At 40.4% G+C, this 24713-nt stretch overlaps 1 protein-coding gene across 2 annotated transcripts in view; it reads right to left on the bottom strand.

Annotated features, from left to right (window-relative positions):
• Positions 1-24713, bottom strand: part of gfra1a (gdnf family receptor alpha 1a) — a 107032-nt gene that overhangs the window by 74853 nt on the left and 7466 nt on the right. Inside the window, exon 4 of one of the 2 annotated variants that reach the window (XM_085296139.1) lies at positions 13714-13884. The exons of the other annotated variant lie outside the window; for it this stretch is intronic. Coding sequence (XP_085152265.1) covers positions 13714-13884 — 171 coding nt within the window. The remainder of the gene's footprint in view (positions 1-13713; positions 13885-24713) is intronic. 2 annotated transcript variants of the gene reach the window in all.

Genomic DNA, 24713 nt, shown 5'->3' with positions numbered 1-24713 from the left:
CAATTACAGGAAGTTCATGTGTTTTAAAATGTCATATTTTTCCCCCCTTTTTGGTTTTTTATGAGCGATCCACGCTTGATAAAAAACAACAAAAAACAACAACAGAATTATTGTTTCACTCGGAACTGCAAATAAAAATAGAAGGCTTAAAGAAGGCCAGAGTTAAATGTATTTACAAGCAGGTTTTTTTTCTTTTTCAAGCCACCGCCACCACTCCCCAACCCACAAATTCCCCCACCCCACAAGAAAAACAATGATGACGGTTTCATCATGACAGGTGTAATCTATGGTCAAGCTCCAGTTTGTTTATCCGTCTGTCAGGCACACAGCGGACAGCTAACAGGCATCACCACAGTGGAGATTTCACCCAGGTAACATGAAAAATAAGACACGAGCAAACCTGCAGAGTCACTTATAATGCAACCTGATCAACAAGCAACCCGGTTGTTCAGTCTGACGTCACTAGCCGTGTCTGGGCCTAAACTCCGCTGCAGGTCCATATATCAAACGATCACTATGGCATTACTGAGAGTTGAAAAACTGTCTAAAGTCTTTCATCTTTAATAAAATGATCAGTGTTCTGCTCTACCAGGTGTAACAATTGAGTTTAACATCCAGGCATCCATGAAAACGGAATTTATGACATTTAACGGAGTTAGAAGTTAGCAGGGAGTTAGCTCGCTAGCTTCAATCTAAATACAATATAGCATGTCCTGACTGCGGGGTTTTGGAAACAAATTAAAACGTACAGCTCTGCTATCACTTCCAGCATAAATGAAGACAGAAAACTAAACAGCAGTGACGTTTGTAGGGTTACTGAAGTTGGGCTAGCTGGTATATAATGATGTGCTACGTGACCGCTAGCGACACAGCTATGATAGCATAATATAAACAAGCTAACTTTTTTTCCACTCGATAAAAGTTAGCGTGAGTGTTCTCGGTGGTCAGGAACAAATGTAATCGCATGGCAGGATGCTGTAAAAGGACCAAACTTCAGCCAGGAGAACAACTGAGATAATCCATCCACAATACGAGGTTAGTCATTCATATACTGCTGCATGGGCTGGGCTGTAGTTACATCCTAAGGTTTTAAAAACTGAGCTTAAATAAATGATTACCGGTAATAAAAGCCGAGGGAGGTCAACGGTGATCACTGACTGTTTTAGGAGCTTTTTGAGATCAAATAGAAGAAAATACATAACATTAAACATGTTAACAACACTAAAGCCATATTAAACGCAGACTACTTTAGACCCGGAAGTAGGATTCGTCGCGTCATCACTGAACAACCGGACAGTTACTAGCAAGAAACAAGTTAAGCCATATTATCAACCGTTTCCATCCACCAGTGTGTTTCATACAACTAAAGCAGCTTAATATCTTTGTTTGTGAATAAACTAAAATGAAGCAGCAACTTCCAGATTTAAGAAATTAAGTCCACACATACAGTGTAGTTCTCTTGTGGGCATTTGGGGATGGCTCCAAAAGTGAGTCCATTCCCAAAATGCAGAACTAAAAAGTATTATAAAAAACCATTTTTTGTTATATCTCCTTGGGTTAAAAATAAGGTTTAAAGCTAGAAATGTTGTTTCAGTGACTGACAGTGGTGACAGCTGTGGGCGCTGTGGCTGATCCCTTTTCGCTAGATCTCAACTCTGCTAATAAGAATCACTAACCTTGATCTGATCTTCTTTTGGACTACTTTTAATGCAATTATATAACAAATGATGTAGATTGCTGAGATACATCAAAGCATGGTAACATCAAAGGTGCTATTTAAATAGTTAGTGACTTGTACATTGCACTTTGCAACCAAGCTTGATTAACTCAAATACTTAAACTTGTGGCTCAAAAAAATAAGATTAAATAAATAAATAAATAATTCCTTTCTGTTCGGTGGCAGATTAGACAGATTACATTTGTCTAATGTGAAGTATTAAACTACTGAGTACAATATACCGGGTTTAAAAGCTGACTGGAGGGCATGGAAAACATATTTAAGTTTCACATCCATAGTTCTGCCCCTTAAGTCTCATGCACATTTCACCTTAATCTGCAAAGCGAAGAGGCCTTGAAAGTTATTGAATTAAAGGGTTCTTGTCCCTCGTGAGTGTGAAGCAAAATTGCTAAAATGACCTCAGGCTCCATCGGGATCAAATTTGCTCTTGACCAACAAATGAACTACTGCATTAATGCATACTTCCACACTCATTTACTCACTGCACGAGCCGTTACTTCGCCCGCCTCGTCTGATTTCCATAACTCCACTGCTAGTGAGGCTAAAGTGGTTTACCTCAATGGAAATATTAGCAAAAACATTGCTTTACCAGCTGAGTGACTTTACTGTTTAATTCAGTGGTAAGTATGCACACAGGCGGCTAATTCCGTCTGAAAGTGCATGAGCCAAACAGCTGCGGATGAATTAACTTATCGTATCGTGGCCTGGTTATTCCAGGGTGTAAATCTTTAGTCAGGAAAACAAGTCAAACATCTTAAGATGGAGCGTGGTTGAGTGTGGGAATACATTATTTTGAGTTCCCACTTGTAAATGAAATTGGTTTCCTTGCCAGTCGTAAGCGCATTTGCACCGAGTACATTTCAACCTTCACTTCCCCAAGTTAAGATGCAGGAGCACCGGCGCTTTGCATGTAAATCTCTCAAGTTTAAGCACACAGCCTACGCTTGCTGGCTTGATCTTTCTGTCCCTTTCTTTAACTCACACACACTGTCTCACACCGTCTTACTCTCGCTCACACACACACAAAGCTGCACGGCAAATCCAACTCTTGACTTTAACTCTCTAAAACTCGATAACTTGAATTTCCCATGAAATACACTGCAGGGCAATTCCAAAACAAGTCGCTGGCAAATTCAACTACACACAGACCTAAACACACACACACACACACACACACACACACAGAGCTTGTATATACACTCATTAGCACAACTGGTTCAAGTCTCTGGCAAGTAGATACAGACACCTACGCACACAAATCAGCGCTCACCCGTCATCTGAATAAGTAAATGTAACAAGGCAAGTTTTTTTCAAATCAGGTAAAAACAGACCAGGTGCTTATTTATTTATATAGATAATATAGCATACTTATTGGAGAAGAATAGATACGTGGGTTAATATTTATGTGCTTGAAAAACACACTATAAATTTGCTAATAATATAAAGTGTATATAAATTGTTACAGTATTTCATTTTAAAAAGCAGTAGAAGGTTAAAATAACAGTGAGAAAGAAGGACTTTGTTCCTGAGTCCTTTTTCTTCCATATCTCTGGCTAATTTATTAAATGGTGGTGGCGGTGTATGTTGATATAATGTGGGTCTGTTGAAATCTTAGCAGTAAAACCTCACCGCTTCATGAAAGCCACAAATTACAACCATGGCCCATGACTTTGACCAATGCAAATCAACCACTGCTTTAAAAATACCCGACAACTCAGCGGACTCAATTCTGACGGCATAAAAACCCTGTGTTTGATTTACATTATGAGGCTGCACAGACCCCAGTCCTGCCAAGGAAAGCAAATTCTGTTATGACATTCATATGTCAACATGCAGCCAGGTTTAGAAATCCAAATCAAACCAGAAAATTACTCCAACGAGCACAGCCAAAGTTTTTACTGCAGAATGAACACACAGTGGGTCCAGAGGTCCAATATTTACATCATTATCTCCTCCATTTTCCCGCACTCTAAAAGCTCATTCTGGCCTGCAGCAAACTGGCACAAGAATCCTGCTCCCGTCATGTGTTTCTCCATAATTAAATACACTTCATTTGATTTGCTGTGATGGTAAGTTGTCATATCTTGTAGGATTTTGTGTGCATGTGTGTATTTACATTTATTTTTTATTTGTTTAAGTGTTAGAAGTTTTCATACAATCTAATATTTAAGGTGACACAAACAAGTTTTGAAGTACATAAAAGTAACGTTTCCATGACAGCTTTTAAAGACACATTTTCAACCCATTTCCAAGTCAATACCAGATCTTTTGAAGTCAACTTCAGCCTTTCTTGGGACTTTATATTCCAAACCAACATAAAGCCAGTATTTTCAATTAAACATGTATTTTTGTCTTTACATTGTCTCTGTGAAGCAGAGTTAAAAATAAAAAATAAAAAAAAAAAACTACCTGCAGACTTTCCCGTATACCTGCTAGTTTGATCATATCAAGGCTTGATCCTGTTCTCCGAAATAAATAAACAGCTCTGGTGTTAATCTGGAACCAGACCAGGACCAATTCCTCCAAAGTGTCATGATGTGGCTACTTTGGTCCGTACAAATGAATGAACCACGCCAAGAGGAAGTCCAATCTAAACAGACTATACAGCACAGGTGAGAAAATGCCCCAAATGCTTTAGTCAAATGGCTGTAATCTCACCTGACGTTCAAATTGAAGTTATGTTTTATGGAACAGGGAATATTTGGCTCATTACAATGCTGCCTGTTATAAGACAGCAAAAGTATTACAGAGTTGTGGTTTTCTTTTTAAACTGCATTACTAAATCCATTACTTAATTATGCTTCTGCACTACAGTAGAAAACCTGAGATGCATGTTTGCAATATGGTGTTGACACGCAGGTATCAGCTAACCAATACTGAGGACATACATCTTTGAACTTTATTATATTCTCCACCCCTCTAAGATGGAGACCAGTCTACAGAAGACTTCTCCACCCCCCATACAAACTACTTACCACATACCTTCCATATAAACTAACACGAGTGTGTAAACACTGATTATTTATTATTTTCCCCCCAGCTGCTCAGTACGTAGGTGACTTGTTACAGATTTAGGTTATGTTTATTCATGAAGTCATTTCCAGTTTTATGTTGTAACCACTAATCTCTATTCCTGTCTGCACTTTGTCTATTTTCCACCTACTTCATTCAGTACATTTACCAAAAGTAATTCTCATCTAATGAGCCAGATTCATTTGTGTCATTTTTCAACAAGTTTCCACATTTTGGTCATTTCTCAGCTCGTTCATTTTTCCTGTATCTCCCACATTCTTTTAACTGATTTCTCCTTAATAGCCAACTTTTAGATTACCCTGTTTACCCCAGATGAGGTGACTGGAGAGAACAGCCTGGGCTTCTCTGCTCACACCCAGTGTATGTTTCAGTGAGGCATCTATGTCATAACCTACGACATAACAGTAAACACCTCTGAACCCCAGACTCTAACCTACGATGTAAGCTGACGTGCACATCCCAAGAAACGTAGCTACTACACAATCACATGGTACTTCACAAGTAACGCACCAGCACAAGCATGAATGCAACAACGTCAGCCATAGGTTACATTGAAGGATTTACAAAGATTCCCCACAGAAGTCTAAATCAGGCTGCCCCTCAACACGGTCAGGGTTAAGAAGAAAATGGAAAGATGGGTGATTTGGCCTGATTTCCGAATCCTATCTTTGACCACCTGTTATTAACCTTTGGCTTTCTGAATGAACGATTTAGATTGCCAAACTCTGGTCTTTCATCTGTCTGAACTGATGCAGTTAAATTGTTTCACTAAAGACAAAATTAACCGTTCCTTTTGTAAAGCATACACAAAAATAGTAATAAGTTATGCTCTTCCCTGGCAAGTGTACTGTCAGTATGGAAGTAGTACTTTTTGTGTTTTACACCATAAAAGAAAATCATTAATCTTCTCAGATCAGTATTAGCTACAATGCCATCGCTTCTAAACAAAATGCCCAGCCCCTAACTTACCATCAGCTTGTTCTCAAGAGCACAATGTGGAAAGCCAAAATAGCTCTGCAAAGCCACGTCAAAGTGCCCGCCAGGGTCTGAACCACCACCACAGGCTTTCCGTTGACACGGCATACTGATATCAGTGGGAAGGAAATGCCCCCACTCATTCTTCAGTCCACAAAATGAAGCAGAGGCAGCAATCTGGTGGGAATGTATGTACGTGTGTGCGGCGTGCCAACATCAGTGATTTAAACGGGTATGCTCCACAGGCACGACAGCGGAGTATTGTGAATTACCCATCAGGACGTCTTTCTCTCTGCAGTGCACAAAACAAGGCCAACTCCGTGCTCACACACAGACACACAAACACCTGCACACACACACGCCCATGATGCACATTAGCACGTTTGGCTGTGCAACTCTCATGCTGGTCCAATTGCACAGTATGTCCCTTTCACCTCTCCCTCCCTCTGGCTGGACGGTGATAAGTACCCTGTTCTCAGGCAATGCAAAGCTGTGAATAATGGATGAAGTACAAGTTGCGAGTGACCACAGCAGAGCGCTCACATGACAGACACAATGACAGACATGGCAGGGACAGCAGGCATCTGTCTTTTTCAGCGCCTCTTCTCCCCCATGTCTGTGTCCATTTGCCACTTTCTTTATCTCCATGTTTATTAGAACAAATCAGCAGGATAATACTTCTCTTTTTATTTCAAAATAACATGATTCAGACTTCTGAAAAACTAATTTCACTCAGCAAGTTTTCTTGTCTGACAGCCTCCAGTGATTTGACCCGGGGTCGGCAAGCTTCACTGTTTGCTATCTCATTTGACCTTAAAACCACTCACACCATGTCTGTCTCAATTTATGAATAACGGCAGCATCAACACACATGCACAAACATCACCCTCCGTTCCCTTAAGGTGGTACGGTCATGCCAGCTCTAATTCTCATAATACTTTGTGTGCTTTATTTCAAGCTGTCCTGGAATGCTTTTTACCATTATAGTCTCTTTTAGCGTTCATGTGCACAAAGTACACACGCGTGCTTCAGCGCAACTCTGAGTCCGAACGCGAAGGAAGGGCAGTGCATGTGACATTTTGCGAGGTCTTTGAGGCTCGGTGCCAGTAACCTGTGGGGGTGGTGGTGGGTATCTCGCTCCCTCCTGGTTAGCTGACTGCCACGGTTACCTTCGGGGCTCACAACACGCTCAGTGACCTGTGCTGCTCTACTTGAGCAAATAACACAAGAGGGGGCGGGCGAGCAGAGGAGCTGAAGAAGATCTTTAGTAAACACCACATTATAATGTCATGTAACTGACCCAGCCCTGTTTTGTAATTTCGCCTAATGAAGTTTGTGGGTTTGTTGGTTTTCTCAAACCTCTTTAAATATGCACTGTTCCAACAGTCGGGTATTTATCTTCCTGTAGCCGCGGACTCTGCCTGATGAATTGCTCATCTTTATATTCAATCATTTTTGCATCAAATAAACAAGCAGGAAGAGAACTAACTATCTTTTACTCAGGCCAGATGCTTGGATACAACTACAGACTTTATCCAAACACATGTTATTTTGATTTGATGTAAATTTGTAACATCCTGTGAGGCTCGACATGTGATTTGTCTTCATATGTAAGAAAGTTGGCCTCTTTTATATAAACAGAACATGTAAACATGAAAACTCAGACGTAAGTCCTTTTCAAACTCCATAAAAATACTATACGCTTTTTTTTTTTCACCTACTCTTATACTGCCATTCACACTGACCACTTTATTTCACTGGATGAATTGACAACATGTATTTTTTCAAAACAAACTGGATTTTTAAAAATTATTTGGATATGAAATAAACTGATCTGACATTCAGACCATTATGTTTGGCAACAAGTGCGCTTGTAACTCAAAACCTGCACCGGTATGAATATGCAAGAACACGGCTAGATGCTGCTTCTGGTCAATCAGCTTTCTGAAATTATTGCTCTGCCTCCTCAAACGTGGTCCTAACTCAAAACGCCGATGGCAAAATGCCTCAGGCACACCACAGTTTCTCTTGCAGGTTAAAAGATGTAACCTGTAATATGTACGACTTGACAATTGATCAACTAACCCAGTATTTAATTTTATGAGGTTATAATCCTCAGATTTAGCATCTTGCTTGGCTCTTTTCATTAGCTGTAATCTTACACCCACTGGCCAGAGCAATGTCAAAACTGTTTTACTGACGATCAGAAATGATCAAAACTGTGACAACATTAACATGTGAATAAGGTCTGGGTGTGGTTCACAGTGTTGTCATATTGGTTTCTTGCTCTTTAATTCAAGTTAATCTTAGTTGGCCTTTTTCAGGTTGTTTGATTAAATTCTCAAATTCACAATATATCATATACTGAATTGTACCTGATATTTTGACAGTGGGCATCTCAGTCGAAACAGACGTTTACATTACAGCAATTATTTAGGAAAACGTTTAATATGACACAACATCCACATTAAAAGATGCATTTTTTTCCTTTCCCTTACGCATTTGTTTTATACAGAGTGTATTTTCTTGGAATGTGCAATAAGTTTGCTCATATGCTAATCTCAAGCATTTAACACCATTACACAGCAAAACAATAGATTTACCTTGGAGCTCTGTTTCTAATTAATCATCAGTATTTATATTAAGGCTGTAAAAACTGTGCAAAGTCTGTAAGAATGGAACCAGAGGATAAACACTCTGGGCGTGGCCCATCGTAAGCTCCTCTGAGTAAGAACGCTGATTTAAAATAAGCTCTCTCTTTCAGACAGTTATGACTCATTGGTTTAGGAGGAGATTTTAGGCTTTCTCGTTAAATGATAATAGCTCATCCTAAAGAGTGCGCGCCGGTGGCCAAATCTCCCGAGACGACAAAGCTACAAGATGATGACAGTGTGTTCTGTGTGGTAGAGAGGATCGTGAAAAATTCCCCTAGTGTGCTCACACAAATCAGTGTTTTGTTTTTCAAAACTTGAGGAAAAGGATAGCACTGTATTAGAGAGAGTGGTGATCATTGCTCCAATCACAAAGTCAAGGTAAAACACTGCAATGTTAAACACTTCAAGTTGTCTGAAACTGACTGAAAGTCGAGCTTAAACCACTGAAAGAATAGACTGATGTTGAGAGCCACTTTCTCAAAATTGGACTCATATACCAGTGAGAATGTCTAAAACTGCTTCAAGAATTATTAAAAGTCTCTGGGCTTGTTATTTGTGACTACACTGTGAACTAACACTCGACTTTTCCAACTTTCTCCTCTCACCTTCTTTCTCCTTCTTCCTCCCTGGGAACTGCACAACTCAACCTCTTTTGGTGATGTGTTTTTTTGCAAAAGAAACCCTCTCATATCGCTTTCGGTGAAGTTGAACAGTTCGCAGCATAAGCATTCTGACCTGCCTGAAAAGAACAAGAACAAAAAGGCCCAGAGTGAAGTTGCTAGCCGACGGCTGTGTTTTGAATCTGACACTTGGCTGCTCTTCACATGACAGCATTTGGGGACAAGAAAGAAATCCTCAAGGTGGTTGATGCAGTGAAACACTGGTGTCATGCATCCAAATGGTTGCATCACTAAACCACCTTTTCACATTCAGTTAAAAGTGTGGTGTGGTTAGAAAGTCTTCACTGAGATGACACTTTTGAACTCTGAGCTGATCTAATCTAATGGCAGGCCTGATTGTGACATTTAAGGTTGTCTGACATACATTTTTAATGATAATCTTTTAATGTTTGATATCAGAGCAGCTGGTCTCCCTTGGGCTAACATACCCAGCTGTCTTACTGAGGGCAATATTTATGTTTAATCTATTTTTTTACCATGCTTTTTTTGTTGCTTAATTTCTTCTTTGTCATTTAATTTCTTTAAGCCGTTATACCTCATTAATCCATTTTTCAAAGACTAATGATGAAATGGAGGGACAGTTTACACAGTACGGCCTTCTTTGTCAAAGGCATGTATAAAAATTAAAACTAAAGTAACCAAGTCATGTTTGACTTGAAACAACTGTGTCTTACAGGAGAAATGAAAAGTCAGTTCACAAAGTCCGTTTATTTCTCCTTTTCAAATCCTCGCTGCAGGACCATAAACGACAATTATTACCTGAGATGATGAATCTTTTTAAATGACAATTTTGGAGAAACGGTATTTACAGTTAAGCCCTCAGCCGCATCCATATTCCTGTCAGAGAACAGAGGGATTGAAGTTTTTAATTAATCTGAACACCAGCATCCCTGAGGATGCACAGACATAAATACTCACTCTGTCTGTCTCACACACACACACACACACACACACACACACACACAGAGAGTATAAACCTTTGCATACACGTCTCTCTGAGACACTTTGTCAAAGTAAAAGTGTCTAAAGAATGAGATGGGGGGGGGGTACTGTCACGGTCCTGGGTCTCCTGACCCAGCGTTTTTAGTTCTTTGTGATTTTTGTATTATTGTACTTGTGTGTGATTTATTCTATGGCTTCTAGTTTTGATCCCTTGCCCTTCATGTCTCTCTGTGTCCCCTCTGTTCTGTGTAATTGTGTGTCTTTGCATGTTTGAGTTTCTTGTTTTCTGTCACTCTGCATTGTGCATTATGTTCTCATGGTTGGTTTTTTGTTACTCTCTCTAGTCTAGTTCTCTTGTGTTCCCAGCTGAGTATTTCCCTGTGTATTTTGGTTCTTAGACCTCTGCCTTATGGTTTATGTCTCTGTATTTCTTAGTTGCTGTCTCCACTGTGTCAAGTTCGCGTCTCTGTGTGATACTTCCTGTTTTACTTTGATGGTCCGTGTCTCATGTGAATGCGTCCTGCTTTGCTTGTCTCGTCAGTCCTGATTTCTCCCAGCTGTGCCCTCCTTCTGTGTCTCATTCCCCTCGTTACTTCCCAGTGTATTTAAACCCTGTGTTTCTCTGAGTCAGTGTCGCGTCGTCCCTCATGCTGTGTGTGGATCTCCCTGTGTCTCCCTGTGAGTTCTTAGTTTATGGTTTCCCAGTTTAGTCTAGTTTTGTATGTTTGTTCTACCAGCAAATAAAGCTGTGTTTTGAGTTCACCTCCCCGAGTCTGTGAGTCCTGCATTTTGGGTCCAACTCCTGCCTGCCGCACAGCGATTCATGACAGATTGACATCTTTATGTAAAAAATCCATAGAAAATAAACAAAGATAAATATATGAAGTATAGTTTTTGTTTTAAAAACTTAACAAACAAAAAACAAAACCCTGGTTTTCACATGTAGCATCACAAATGTTCTCCTGCTTTTGCTCTTCACATGGATTGTTTACTGGCATGCAACCAAAGCCCACTTAAACATGATTGGTCAGTACCCATTACTACTGACCACTCAATAAGTTCATTACAAACTGAACAAATGGTAAATGGCCTGTATTTATATAGTGCTTTACTAGTCCCTAAGGACCCCAAAGCGCTTTACACATCCAGTCATCCACCCATTCACACACACACACACACACACATTCACAAACTGGTGATGGCAAGCTACACTGTCGCCACAGCCACCCTGGGGCGCACTGACAGAGGCGAGGCTGCCGGACACTGGCGCCACCGGGCCCTCTGACCACCATAAGAACAACAAACTACAACCATAAAGCTTTTAGAACTATTTTGATGTACACATAGCTGAATATGCAACAAAAGTATTTATACAGAGAGCCACCTTTTTCTGAGCATTTCATTATATTAGTGCTACTGAAGTCGGGGTGCCAGCACTGGGCCCCAGAAAGACTCCAATCCAGCTCACGGGATGGCTTTAGAAAAGTCATTAAGGAATAGATGACAGTCTGATTTTTCACCATCTACAATAGAAATGTCTATATTTTAAAGTTGGTCCATATCGTTTAAAAAAAAAAAAAAAAAAAAAAAAAAAAAAGAAATGGGGAAAAAAATCATGCAAAAACATTATTATTTACTTAGTTTCATTATTACAAAACAGTTTTGGCTGTTACTTTTTCTGTAATTTTACACTTTTATTGGTCACAGTTTAGTCCCAAAGTGCTGTGCTGACAGATTTCTTCCATTTACTATACAAGGATTTATTTACCATGTAGAAAAACAGACATGCTGTTACCACGCATTGACTCCCTCAGTTAAATTCCTTAAAACACTGACAGAAAGGGGAGTTTCACTGGTCTTCACAATGTAAAATGACTTTGACATCCATGCTCTATAGTGTCTCTTTTAGCAGAGCATGAACAATGCCATGGAACTAGCAGCTTCCTTCAGTGTACTCTGTAGTCAAGCAGAACTGTTACGTGTTAACATCTTCCTCCAAGTTTGCTCCTATGCTGAGACCTCTTTACAAAAGTAAGAGTTCTCATGTGTGTGTGTCGGCTTACTTGACCGGTGCAGCTCATTGTGATTCTAGCTGTAGGGCTGTATTTTAAGGTCAGATGCTGAAGCACAGATTAAGAGGGAAAAACAGACAAACTTTACTCAAGGCTGAAAAACAATTCTAAACACTGCAAAAATTGTAACACAGTGTGAATTATGTATAATAACGTGAATTACTCAACGTGGCTTAACAAGTTACCACTCTGGTCATTTACTTCTTTCAGCCTGGTGATGTTGCAGTTCTGCATCTCATGCAGACATTCATTTTTCTGTTACAAAGGAAACAAGTCAGGAAGCTCTCAAATGCAGACACAGGTAGCACTTCACTGCTCATTCAAATGTCGTACTTCTCTTAATGCGTGCATAAAAGCCAGTGGACTGAAAAGTCCTGCTGAAATCAGGAGAGGAAAGAGGAGAGAGAGAAGATGCATACTGCCCCTGAGGTTTTAGTCAGAACACACAATTCAGCATGATTCAGCCTCATTCAGCTCGTTGCCGTTATCCCCCTACAGCAAGACTTGGAGCGGGTATGTGTATTTGCCAGTGAGTGTACGTCTCTGGTTAGTTGTGCAAGCACACAGATGTGCACCCACACGTGATGGTGTCAGTAATAAATGATCATGATTTCCAGTCCAGCCAGACAATCTATTAGCATGACACGTGGCTATATTTGTGAGTACATATGCACTCCGGGTGGATATTTACTCCAAAATGCGGTGAATTGCAAATTCGTTCTTAGCAAAGTAACTTTTCAGCAGGCTCTGATGCAAAATGAAATATTTCGCATATACATTGACGCTGCCTGCAATAAGCTGTTTTAGGCCATAAAACTAATGTAGCAGTCACAGACATTGACTGCCCTCTAAAATGGAAATTCATAAGCCAAAATGGCACAGTGGGAATATCAAAATATGACACATCCTCTTCTTCTTTCAGCCCTCCCACTTCTCACTGGCTTCTGCCACCTCCCCATCCCTACCCATATCTTCTCCTGGGTTTTCCATCTGTTGTGGAAGTTCTTCTGAAGGACATGTCAGCTCTTCCTGACACAGCTGACTAAGCAGAGAGACGGACAGACTGGACTAACACCTCTCTCATATGGTCCCGAGTGAATTCTATAACTGGCATAATCACTCACCAGTGTGGATGAAATCAGTATTAATATCTTAACAGATCCAAGGAAAATTGACTTTAAGTCTCATATAACAGAGTAAAATTGATTATATTCTATTATATTTTTACATTAAATAAAAATACGAACTACGAGACACCGAGAACATCTTAGTTTTTGTTTGGTTTAGATATGGTTCCCTGTGGTAAGTGCAAAAAAAACATTCAAACATGTAGTCTCATGGGTATACACAAAGATGACATTTAATAATTTGCAAAATGAGGCAAATCAAGAGTGATGTAATGTAGTCAGGCTCCCGTAATAAACTTAAACTACAATCAAATTTAGTTTTTTTAAATATGAAACCTCATTAGATGACAGATAAACCCTGAAGTTGTGCAACCACGACTGCTGCTGCTACTATTTTCACAGTGTTTTAACATCACAAACTGAAAACACTCTTACTTTATCTCTAGAAAACATCATGCATGATCAAACACACACACAACTCTATTTCATTACCCAGAATGGCCCAATTGGGATGAGCTCTCCTGTTTCTACTGGGATCCTGAAGTTCCGTGGAGGAAGGGCTCCCTCTGCCCAGAGCAGGCTCTCTGCCCTGGGAAAACCTGCCCTGGGTGCCCCCCCTGCCCAGAGCCGAAGTGGCAGAGGTGCTCCAAGGTTCCCCACCCTCTGTAAGAGATGTGCTTCATTCAGGACCACCAATCAACATCCATCAGGGTTCACAAAGGTCACAGGGAGGTCAAGATGATAAAAGGGAAGCTTACAGAGCAAAGGGAAAAGGAGAACAAGAACCAGAAGTGAGCATTCACATCATTCAGGGTGTTTTCTAGGTAGGAAGAAGGGGCACAAAGGAGCCAGGCGTCTTGTGATGCTAGGTTTTACAAAAGGAAGAAGTCTAGGACAGCTTAGTGTGCTACAGAAGAGAATAAGGAAAGAGGAACTGTAGCCTGTCACATCACTGAGGGAGTATAGTTCTTATCTGCAGGCAACAGAAAGAAGAAGCTCTTTAATCAAGGTAATCACAGCTGGTCCAGATGCTGCTCTGTACCTGCTCAGAGGGATCGCAGCAAGCTCCACGACTGACATCTATGTGACTAAGGAACAATTGGCTGGTTTTTACCCATACTACCAATCGACAAAGTGCACAGTTGTGTTGGTGGGGATCACTCTTTGGCTAACTTATAAATGAAGAGGTGTACATAAAACCAAATGAAATCAAACAATCACATTAGCCTGACAATTAAACAAGTCAAGAAAGGAAGAATCTGACACTGCCTGGAAAATTGGGGGCACGCAGTTATGGAGTTTTCGTTAGAGGAACGGTTGTGGATGAAACAAATGCAAATTTATGTATCAATGCCCTCATTTAACATCATGGAGAGCAAAGACTCAGACAGAACAAGAGCTCAGCTGGATGCTTGTCTGTGTGTGTATGGGTGCCAGCGGGTGCATGCATTCCCCAACATTTGTGTGCATGTGTGTGTGTGCGTGGGAGTGGGGGGGTGCACTCTCAGTTCTTGGTTATGTGTGTCTGTTTAAGGCTGTGTTTGCTTTTCAGGGATGCTGCTGTTCTGTGATCAAAAGGAGAAGCACAAAGGGAGAAAGGAGAGAGAAAAGGGGCAAAGCTATTATTCTCCAAAGACAGCTGTTTGTTAGTTAGAGACACAGCTTTAATCAGACGCGCTGTGGCTGTTGACAAACACGATCACAGGGGGGCGAGTGTAAATTCCTTTTCCAATTGACCAATGGGGAAATGAAAATGTGTACAGAGCGTGGAAAGGAAATTTGTACTGCCGTGCTACTCTGAAGCAAAAAGTTTAGTAGAAATAGAGACTTTAGACTATTGAGAAAAGATATCACTACACTACAGGTTTCACAGCTAGCTGTGGCGACAATGTGGCTTGCCATCACCAGTGTGTGAATGGGTGGATGACTGGATATGTAAAGCGCTTTGGAGTCCTTAGGGACTAATAAAGCGCTATATAAATACAGGCCATTTTACTGCAAGATGCAAACAGAATAAGATGACAATAATACTCAGGATTTGAAAAACAAAAAAGTAGGACCGTGACTTTTAATGAATTTGCAAATTAAACTTCTCCAAATCAACTGTTGGACTGGTTTTGGAGAAAACACATACATACAGTGCAAATACTAAAGTAACACCAGTGGTTTCGTACAGTACAGTGTGATGCTGCCCTCCCTCAAAGATAAAAACAAAGAAAAGTCACCGCATAATTCCTAAAATAATTCCTAAAAGCCATTCTTGGATTTAAACAAGTCCATAAGAGGTCAAACATTCCAAAGATTTCGAGCAATGGAAGCAGAATAACTTTACAAATCCACTCCTGTAAAAGAATGAAATGGTATAGCTCATTGCAGTCCCATTTGCTTTGGGAGAGTATGAAATTCCATTAAGACACACCGACACAAGTGGAAGCCCTGACGGCTGGAGCCGAGGCGAGTTAATCCTGCGAGTTGACTGTGTGCAGCCGAGGGCTTAGAGCAGCAGCTTAACACAAGGCCGCAGCTTTGGCACACCTGCCAGTGGTCAGTCACGCCTCAGCCAGCTGAGCGAAACACAATGTGATTATAACACATCATTATTAACTACACTGTATTAAATCAATTTTATCCTGAACGATTTAAAACATTGTTTAAATGTATTTGAGCATGGTGAGTGACGCAATATTAAAGGTAGGAGCAGGCAACTCTGTGAGCGCTGATTTGGGGACACATTTAGGTTGAAATTGGCTTAAATTTTGGAAGAGTTTTAAAAGTATTTAAATGACTGAAAGTCAAAATAAGCCAGACTATAGACCATGAGAGGTATCCGACTCCTCTATGAAAAAGAATCTAGCTACACTCATTGAGCATTGGGTTGGGTAATTAATCACATTTGTAAAAATGAATAATTTTTGCATTTATTTTGCTAAAGAGTCTGCGTTTCATAATGAAGAGCACAGCGTTCCTTTACAACAGCGGGCTCTGTAAACTTACTAATTCTGTCACGATCTGGTACAGGGATTCAAACGCAGAGCGGTAAGGTATCTCCAAGGTGTAGTTTATTTACAGTGCCAGTGCAATATATGTACAGTGAAGGGATCCAAAACTCCGGGGGAATCACAGGGTAACTCGCTCACGTCTTCTTCGCTCACACTCACACACGTTCCCACAGCAGGGAGGTCGCAGGTCCCGGGGGGGGGGGGATCTGAGGCAGACGAGAAGGCAGGTCACCAACTAATCACAAATCACGAATATGAAGCACAAGAGCTGTGAGAACACTAACGTTAGGGGTACAATCATCCAGCGACGAGAGGATCTGTGTTCCAGCCTCAAATAGTGCTCCCGGTGATGATGGGTGAGTGTTGTCAGGTGTGTGTGTGGGCCAAGGGCAGGAGCCCACAGTGAGCTCCGCCCAGGCAGAGAGGGAGAGAACAGAAACAGCAATTGTAGCCTTGTGGGGCCGACCGGGCAGGCACGGAGACCATGACAAATTCTTTAGTTCAAGAGCAAAATTGGGACAGAGAAGACCAAGTCTTCCACTACGGATACAAATACCCAAGTGAAATTTGAAAAGTGGAGAACTTTTCTAAATCTTTAGGCATGTAGTATTAGGTTCAGAGAAATATATGCAATTTACACTTCCAGCAAGCAACATCTGCTCAAGTTTATTTTAACGTGTACTGTTATACGAGGCTAAAAAGGGTGTTCACGCTGCATAAAAGAGTCTTTCAACCCCCCCGCCCCACGCAACTCTTTCTTGAAAACTGATCTTTCCCAACTTGTGCAGTTTAAGCTATATTTTTGCAGTGCAATTTTTGCTTGCGAGTCTTGCTTGACTGGATGTGCACACATAGCCGTGTATAACAATCAGCGTAGGTGTCTGCTGCTGTGTATGTGAAAAGTTAATTGTCCATTTTTGCATGCAGTATAAAGCAGCAGCGGGAGGCAGACCTGGCACATGCTCCCACCCGCTGATTTGAGCTGTCAACCACGTTTATTAACTATGATGAATCACCCCTCCACTTCACATCCAATCAAAGACCTCTCAGAGGGACTCAAATCTGGTCACCTTTAACTAAATGATTTTCTTGGCCCATGGTGCGGCAGCCAGCGATTGGACTGGCAACCTGATGATATGGCTGCTGTTAGAATTATTCTGCCAATAGCCCACAGCTGGATCAGTCATTTTTGAAACAGTGTGGTGAATTAAGTGGCCAGCTGACATGCCGCTGCACGGTTAGGAAAAAATTTAAAAAGCTTGCTTGGCATGTTAAAGCAAAAGATAAAGAGCTCTACATACTTGGAATATAAAGGTGTTCTCTTGACCTTGCCTTGAGGATTAAATCTGTACTGGGTTTCATCTCTGCTGCATAATATAGTACATTTTACAATATGAGCTGACAGGTACCACTGAATCAGAATAATCTTTCTTCCACAATGTAGAGGGATTTTCCGTGAGTCTTGCTTTTTCTCCCAAACCTCCCGAAATCCATCTATTTTTAACTAAACATGTATTTGCACATGTTATACTAAAAATGTCAGCAGCACAGGGAAGAGACAAGGTCAATGAAAACACAAACCCCCAACTGACCAAGTCCTTCTCCCAGATCAGAAAAGTAGACCTTGGCGTGGAACTGTACACCTTGAACGTCGCTGAAGGATAAAACCTTTGATCCGGGCCTGAACGGAAGAGCTGGGGCAGCAAAGACAGAGGGAACTGCACAAAAGGAGAGCGATCAATAGATTCTTGTAGACACGGCCTCAAGTTTCCAATCCAACACAATGCTGTATTGATTAGATTTCAAGGAACAGGGATCAGAATGTCAGCAGTGGATTTGGGAGTCTTTAAAAAAAAACTACTGCGCAGAGGATGGAACAATAGTATATAATGAGGCACTTGCTTATGCACTGCAAACTAATAACATACTAGACCTGCAAGATAGTAGCACAAGAAGATGCACCAGAAACATGCCATGTCGGTGTAATACAGAGGGTTTTAAAAAGTACCAAGGACAGCAAAGGTCTTCCACTACATGCATCAGAGAACCAAACAAGGGAAGTTATTTTCTGCAAATATTAGAAGCACTGGATAGCCACTGTGCAGAGAAAGAGGAAACCATCATCATCTCAAAGCAAACAAACAGAAGCTGCAAGGTAATTGGAGTAACTGTGGTCTAAAGACAAATACTGTCTAAAAAGTTATTATAAATATATGCTGAAATGTTATCATTGAGTATCTCACTAATAACTTGTTCTAAGTCTTCCCATTAATCCCCATGTCATGCTGAGGTAAATGGCTAAAATAATTAGTAGTAGAGGTGACACGATATGACTTTTTTATGTCAGATGCCGATACCGATATCATAAATTTGGATATTGGCTAATACCGATATGAATCCGATATAGTGTGTTTTTTAATCAATAAAACTGTTTTTAATATCTTGCTGCATTTTGTATAAGTTCATACTCAAAACAAAAACAAAACACTAAAGCTATTCTGTTACACCTGTATGCAAAACATACACTGCACCCAAAATATTTCATAGTTCAGCAACACTGATTAATCTAATAAACTTAAACCTACTCCATCCTCCTTATTCTGGTATTTTAAAGAGTAAGCAACCTAACTAATAGGGTTCCAAACTCCCAGCAAAATAAATAAATAAATAAATAAATAAATAAATAAAAATAATAATAATAATAATAATAATAGGGAACCACCCTCCAACTCATGATGCTTAATCGACGTAATCAACTTTAATTTGATACAGTGTGGAAAAAAAATGCACAGAAATCAATTATTTTTCAAGAATAATTAAATAGATTCAACATCTTTCCTCAACAGAATTGCAGACTGCACAGATGGAAAAAGTAGTATAGCTTACTAGGGTATATTAGACTTAACAGTTACCATATACAGTAATGGACTTCTATACATTTTACATCAGATTAAAACTTTGGGTGTAAAATTCCGATAAAAGCTAGACATTTTAAATGAGAATAAGAAAGAAAAGTATGTCTTTGTGCCTCCTGCCTTTTCCCTGTTCATGCCCTATCGGCCCCCCTGGCTAAACTTTGCTAGACAGTTGCTAGCCATCAGCTACGTAGAAAAAGATCCTGGTGTAGAAAGTAATATTAAATAAATTCTAACAACAGATTATCAAGCTTAAACGTGCTGCTGTTGTTCAGCCACTGGTTTCCACTTTCTAGCACAAAGTGGGCCAAAAACAAACAAGAGAGACAGACTCGCGACAGAAAAGCCGATCAGCTGATCATTAATCAGTTTCATGATTGAAGTAGCAACAGGAGAGGGAGGGAGAGAGAGAGGCAGTCGCTCCATATATCGGTTGTTAAGCTAAACGCTGGAATGCTTTACAAACATTCAGAGATGAACTTACACACTTGCTTTACTTCTCTCTTGGATAACTTTCTCGGAGATGAAATGCCGGTTTGGTAGCGAGGCTCCAAATACTCAACCAGACCGCTGACAGGTCTCGCACACCACAGCCGCTCTATCACGTGAGCACACTGCTCCGACGTGCTATGGTTATGAGCCAAGTTACGCCATGTCGCAAGTTTTGTGAGGTGCTTTTTTGATATTTAATGGATCGGATTACTTTTTTTTTTTTTTATTTCTCTCCGATATCCAATCCAGTAATTTAGGTCAGTATCAGACCGATACTGATACGTAATATCGGATTGGTCCATCTCTAATTAGAAGCATAATAACACCTTACACTTTTAGACCAAAAGAACACCTCATTGTATTTTAGAGATAAATGTAAATACAGCACTGATAATACATCTAAACTGAAATAAAGCTACAGTTTAGTTGTTTTCAAGACATGCTAGCTTTGCTAGGATTCTGCTAAGGCATGCTGATTGGTCTTTTAGCATTTACAAAATGTACTTTCTTCATGGCACCCATTTAAAAACAGTAATTAGACAGAAACACTGCAGTTAAACTAAACCAGAAACTTAAATGTGTGTTTAATAAGCATCTGGTTGTGGTAACTGAAGACAGCTGTTATAAGGAGGATGCCCGAAAACAAAATGGCAGATGTTGTAAAGTGGTGTTGCTATGACATTGTATCCATAAAATATCTTGACCGTTTCAATCCAAAAGCATGATGGACACTGCTGAAAAAAAAAGAAAAAGAAAAGAAAATGTTAATGCTATTAAATTTACATTTGGGGGGCTGCAATTCCATTGGGCCCTCTTCACTCTGTGATATGACAAAGTGCACCGTACTAAATATCATATCCGTAGAGCACGCTATTATCTGACACTAACTGGTACTAAAAAATTATTATTGCTTAGAAGCTCACTTGTAACATTAGTGATATAGTGTCGTATTTGCTACCACCAACAGACACACAACTTCAAACTTGAAGTCAGGCAGGCGCACAGGCCCTCCTCATTAATAGCTGAAGCAGTCGACTTTCATGTCACTAAACAACCCGTCAGGAGGAATTTTGAGACTTCAGTAGAGCTCTCTTATTTGAACAACACTGAAGTTTGAACATTTATCAAAAATGTTAATCTAGCCATTAGCTGCTTAATTATTAGCAATTACCACACAGACACAAAGCCAGCCTCAGGGAGTCACAAGCTAGCATAATTCATAGAGGCAACACCAAGTTAAAACATGTGGATCTGTTCCCTGTGGAATAGGAGCAGCTAAAAGTACCTTTATCTGCTAGCCACATTAGCTGTACTAACACAAATAATAATGGCCTTCCTATCTATAATAGTTGGTGTTAATTTAACAGGATAGCACAATTATTTGTGTCTTAAACATGTTAAGTTTTATTTAAACCCAATAACTTTTGTTAACCCTGGCTTTAGGCCTTGTATTTTTTAGGCTAACCCTCAAACCAGCTCCTGGTGAATCCAATACATCTCCTGGTGTTTGTTCAATACAATGCCTATGAGCATAATCTAGCCAGCAGTTACATATTCCTAAATGTAACTGAAAACAATTTAGGCAAATAAATTTGCTGCAAAGGTAGGGCAACCCCTTTCTAGGAAGCCTGAATGATAACAGCTCCAGGCATGTGAGTCATTCTAGCTTACAAAGTAAAAGTCATTTTCTGGGAAATGATGGAAAAGGTTTTTAGGAATGCTGATGAGGTCAGAAGTGCATGACTGTGATACCTAAACTAAAGCAGGAAACTCATGACTTCATCAGCTGCTCTGTGTGTTCCTAGAAAAACACATGACCGCTCTTTCTCTTAGCTGGCATGAGGACTGAATAGTGATGGACAGATGTTTCTTTATGTCATGAATCTTTACGCAGTCTCTCAACATGTGTAATTCCTTGGCCTTGTTTTTCTTGTGAAACACATCAGCTATGGAAGGCTTCTTTGGACATTTTGTAATAATTTAAGGCTGTCTTAAGGGATTTTGTACATTTAACAGTTATAACTGCTCAAGGTAGCAACCTATTTTACCTGTGTCTGCACTATAGAAACTGGGTAGTCGTTGGGTCTCTGCTGTTAGGATCTTGTTAGCTCATACTACTTTCTTAGCATTAAAGGAGCATTGAGTGACATAGCTGTAGTTGGGCCAGGTAGTGCACACTGATCGGCAAACACTGCAGCACCAACAACTGCCATTAAAAAAGTAATAACATATTAGTTACGTTAACAGCGAATCTGGACACGGGCATTAAAAAACAAAACAGAGAAATACAATGCCACACTGACTCAGAGTGAAATACTTGCCAGCATTTGCCAGGAATTGCAAGTCTTTCACAACATAACAAAGCAATGTAGGAATAAAATGAAGAGGCTCAAACACGATTTCAGGGAAAGCAAATGAGTACAAAATACAGCAAAGGTGTACTTCTAATCACTAGCTGACTATAAAAGCACTTAAGCATTTTTATTATGAGTGTGGATGCAAAAGAAATAAGGCTTGGAAGGTATGTTGTTTCTAGGGAAGTTCTGAAACTAATCTGAAAAGAGTCTAAAGGGACTTTTATGTGGTCTGGCCACTAGTACTCCATCTGTTTTAATAACATCAGAAAACCAGTCACAACCAGTGTTGGAATGGTCCATCACTAAAAAAAAAAAAAAAAAAAGAAGTGATAAAGTCCTTTAAAGGAAACTGTTATGTCCAGAGAAACTCCCAGCTGTAAGTCTATTTGACTGAATAAGCATGAAGCAGGAGGAAAAAAAACGAGTAAATGCACTCAGTCAACTAAGAAATAAAAAAAATCAAGTTAAGAGGCAGGATCCTCTCTCATTCGCTCTCTCTAAAAGATTTGGCACAATTAATGATGTTTCTACCTCCCTTAACTCCTCTGCATTTCCTCCCTGAGTTTCTCTTACTCTCTTAAACACACACACACAGATGCAGGCGTACACACAAACACAAGCAGGGAAAGAGATAGCGATAGGCACTCTTATCTCTAAACATTGGCAGCTCATAATGAGAGTGACTTCCTCTGTAGCCAGTGGTTGAGTGGTGCTGACAGCTTCTCAGCACTGTGTGTCAGCACGGGGGGATTTGAAGCGCTGCCTTAGCTTGACAGCCAGGCCACGCACTTACAGATGTTTTCACACTCACAACACACACATATGCGCAGACGTCGCAGCGACTACGCTTCAAGGTTGACTTCTGTGGGTGGGAGGACAAGATCTGTTTGAAGTCTTGACACATGGAAGAGACACAATATTGAGCTTTGGTGTATTGGGGCTTATGAGTGGTGAGTGGGTGATATACAGAGAGCTGCTGTAGCAGCCAACTGAGGGGAGGACTGAGCTTAAGGAGAGAGTTTAAGCCAAGCAGACATCAATACACGGCGACAGGGAATAAATTCATTACAAGCCAGAGACCACACTTTCTGATTACTGCAGAAAATTTGGAACATGCACAGGTTGGAGATAAATACCTTCAACACCTCGGGTGAATTTAAGCAACACTTCTCGATGCCCTTGACATTTAAGTATAGGAAAACACACAGAGAAAGGTTTAAAGAATGTAAACATTCTGTCATGCTATACTGAATTTATTAAAAAGTGCGCTGTTTATTTTAAACTTTTGAAGCAGTGGTTTAAGATAAGTGCTGCCAAGCTGAACACTATATTATCACCTCAGAACTGTCAACTGTGAAAGGTCAGTCTCCAGGCCAACGTGACAACGATAGTTGTGTAAACTCATCTTTATTCATAGGTTTCACGTCCTGGAATCTATGACGCTCTTATCCGTTTTCCACCGCTGCCACCCTATCATTTAAGCACTGCAAGTTGTTTTTACATTAAGTCACCTTTGGCTGCTGGCCTGACAGTCGATTAAGGTCCGTGTCACTTTCTGCCCAGTGCAATGTTTCTCTCACCTCTCATCATGCCGGTGTTATATGATAATTGTCTCACACAATAATAACAGTCTTATCGGCAAACAGAGGGATCACGCAGTTTAATCTTTGTGGCGTCACGTCAAAATATATACATCTGTTTTTAGATAGGAAACAAATAGTGAAGTTCATGGGGAGACCTGGGAATTTAATATGCACCAATCAACCACAAAATGTATACAATTTAATATTTTGTGGTTCCTCCATTATGCTTACGAGGCCTCTAAAGGTGTTCTTTCATTACAGCCATCCAGACATTAGGCAGATCTTCTAAGTCCTCGCACCTGCTGGGCGAGGCTTTCATGGACAAGACTTGCTCAGTTTTGCCAGGTGTCACTGCCTCCCTGACTGCCAGTCCAAGTGGACACCTGACACCTCAGTCTCTTCGTGCTGCTGTGTAAATAGAAGAGACGTAAGTAGACAATAGCTGCCAGCGGTGCCAGCCAGCCTCTCCTGGTACTGCCCCCTGAACCCTATGCTCCATCCCTCCCCTGCAGCAAAGACAAAACTACACCCTGCCACTACAATTATTCATATTTTTTGAATAATATATAATATAAAACGTTTTTTTAAGTTCTTTCTCTCATGTTTTATTATCTGACTCGCTAGCAGCTTATTGTTGTGGCAATTGCCTGTATCAGCTACATTCCAGCAGTCCAGCTGAATCCAACTTGACAATGTTGGACTGCAGCTGCTGGTCGTAGTCCTTCTGCTGTCCTGGAAAGCTGCTGTGTGCTGGAGGCGACTCTAACCAGAACCTGAAGCAGATGGAGGACTGGCTCATGCCGAACCAACTCCACAAAGCAAAAGAACGACTACCGCCATCAGCTACACATCACAATAGTAGTTTTCGTGTCCATTGCAAGGACAAAATGCTGCAGAAAATGTTAATCAGCTATTAATCTGCCACAGTGAAGTAGATAATTAAAATATTTGCAGATAAACTGATAGACAGAGCTGATTGATTTAAGACTGTTTCCTTTCCTTGGAAATGCATGCACAAATACAAGTGTTTGTATCCTCCAGCACATATCTAAATCTGTGGGAAACCATCATGGTAAATGGTAAATGGCCTGCATTTGTATAGCGCTTTTCTAGTCCATAGGACCCCAAAGCGCTTTACACTACATT

The sequence above is a fragment of the Mchenga conophoros genome, linkage group LG13 (assembly GCF_057382185.1).
Source record: "Mchenga conophoros isolate Kocher_MC1m ecotype Shallow Benthic linkage group LG13, M_conophoros_male_GT1.1, whole genome shotgun sequence".
Classification (NCBI taxonomy): Eukaryota; Metazoa; Chordata; class Actinopteri; order Cichliformes; family Cichlidae; genus Mchenga; species Mchenga conophoros.
The sequence above is the reverse complement of the archived record's forward strand: the minus strand, read 5'-3'. Positions and strand labels throughout refer to the sequence as shown.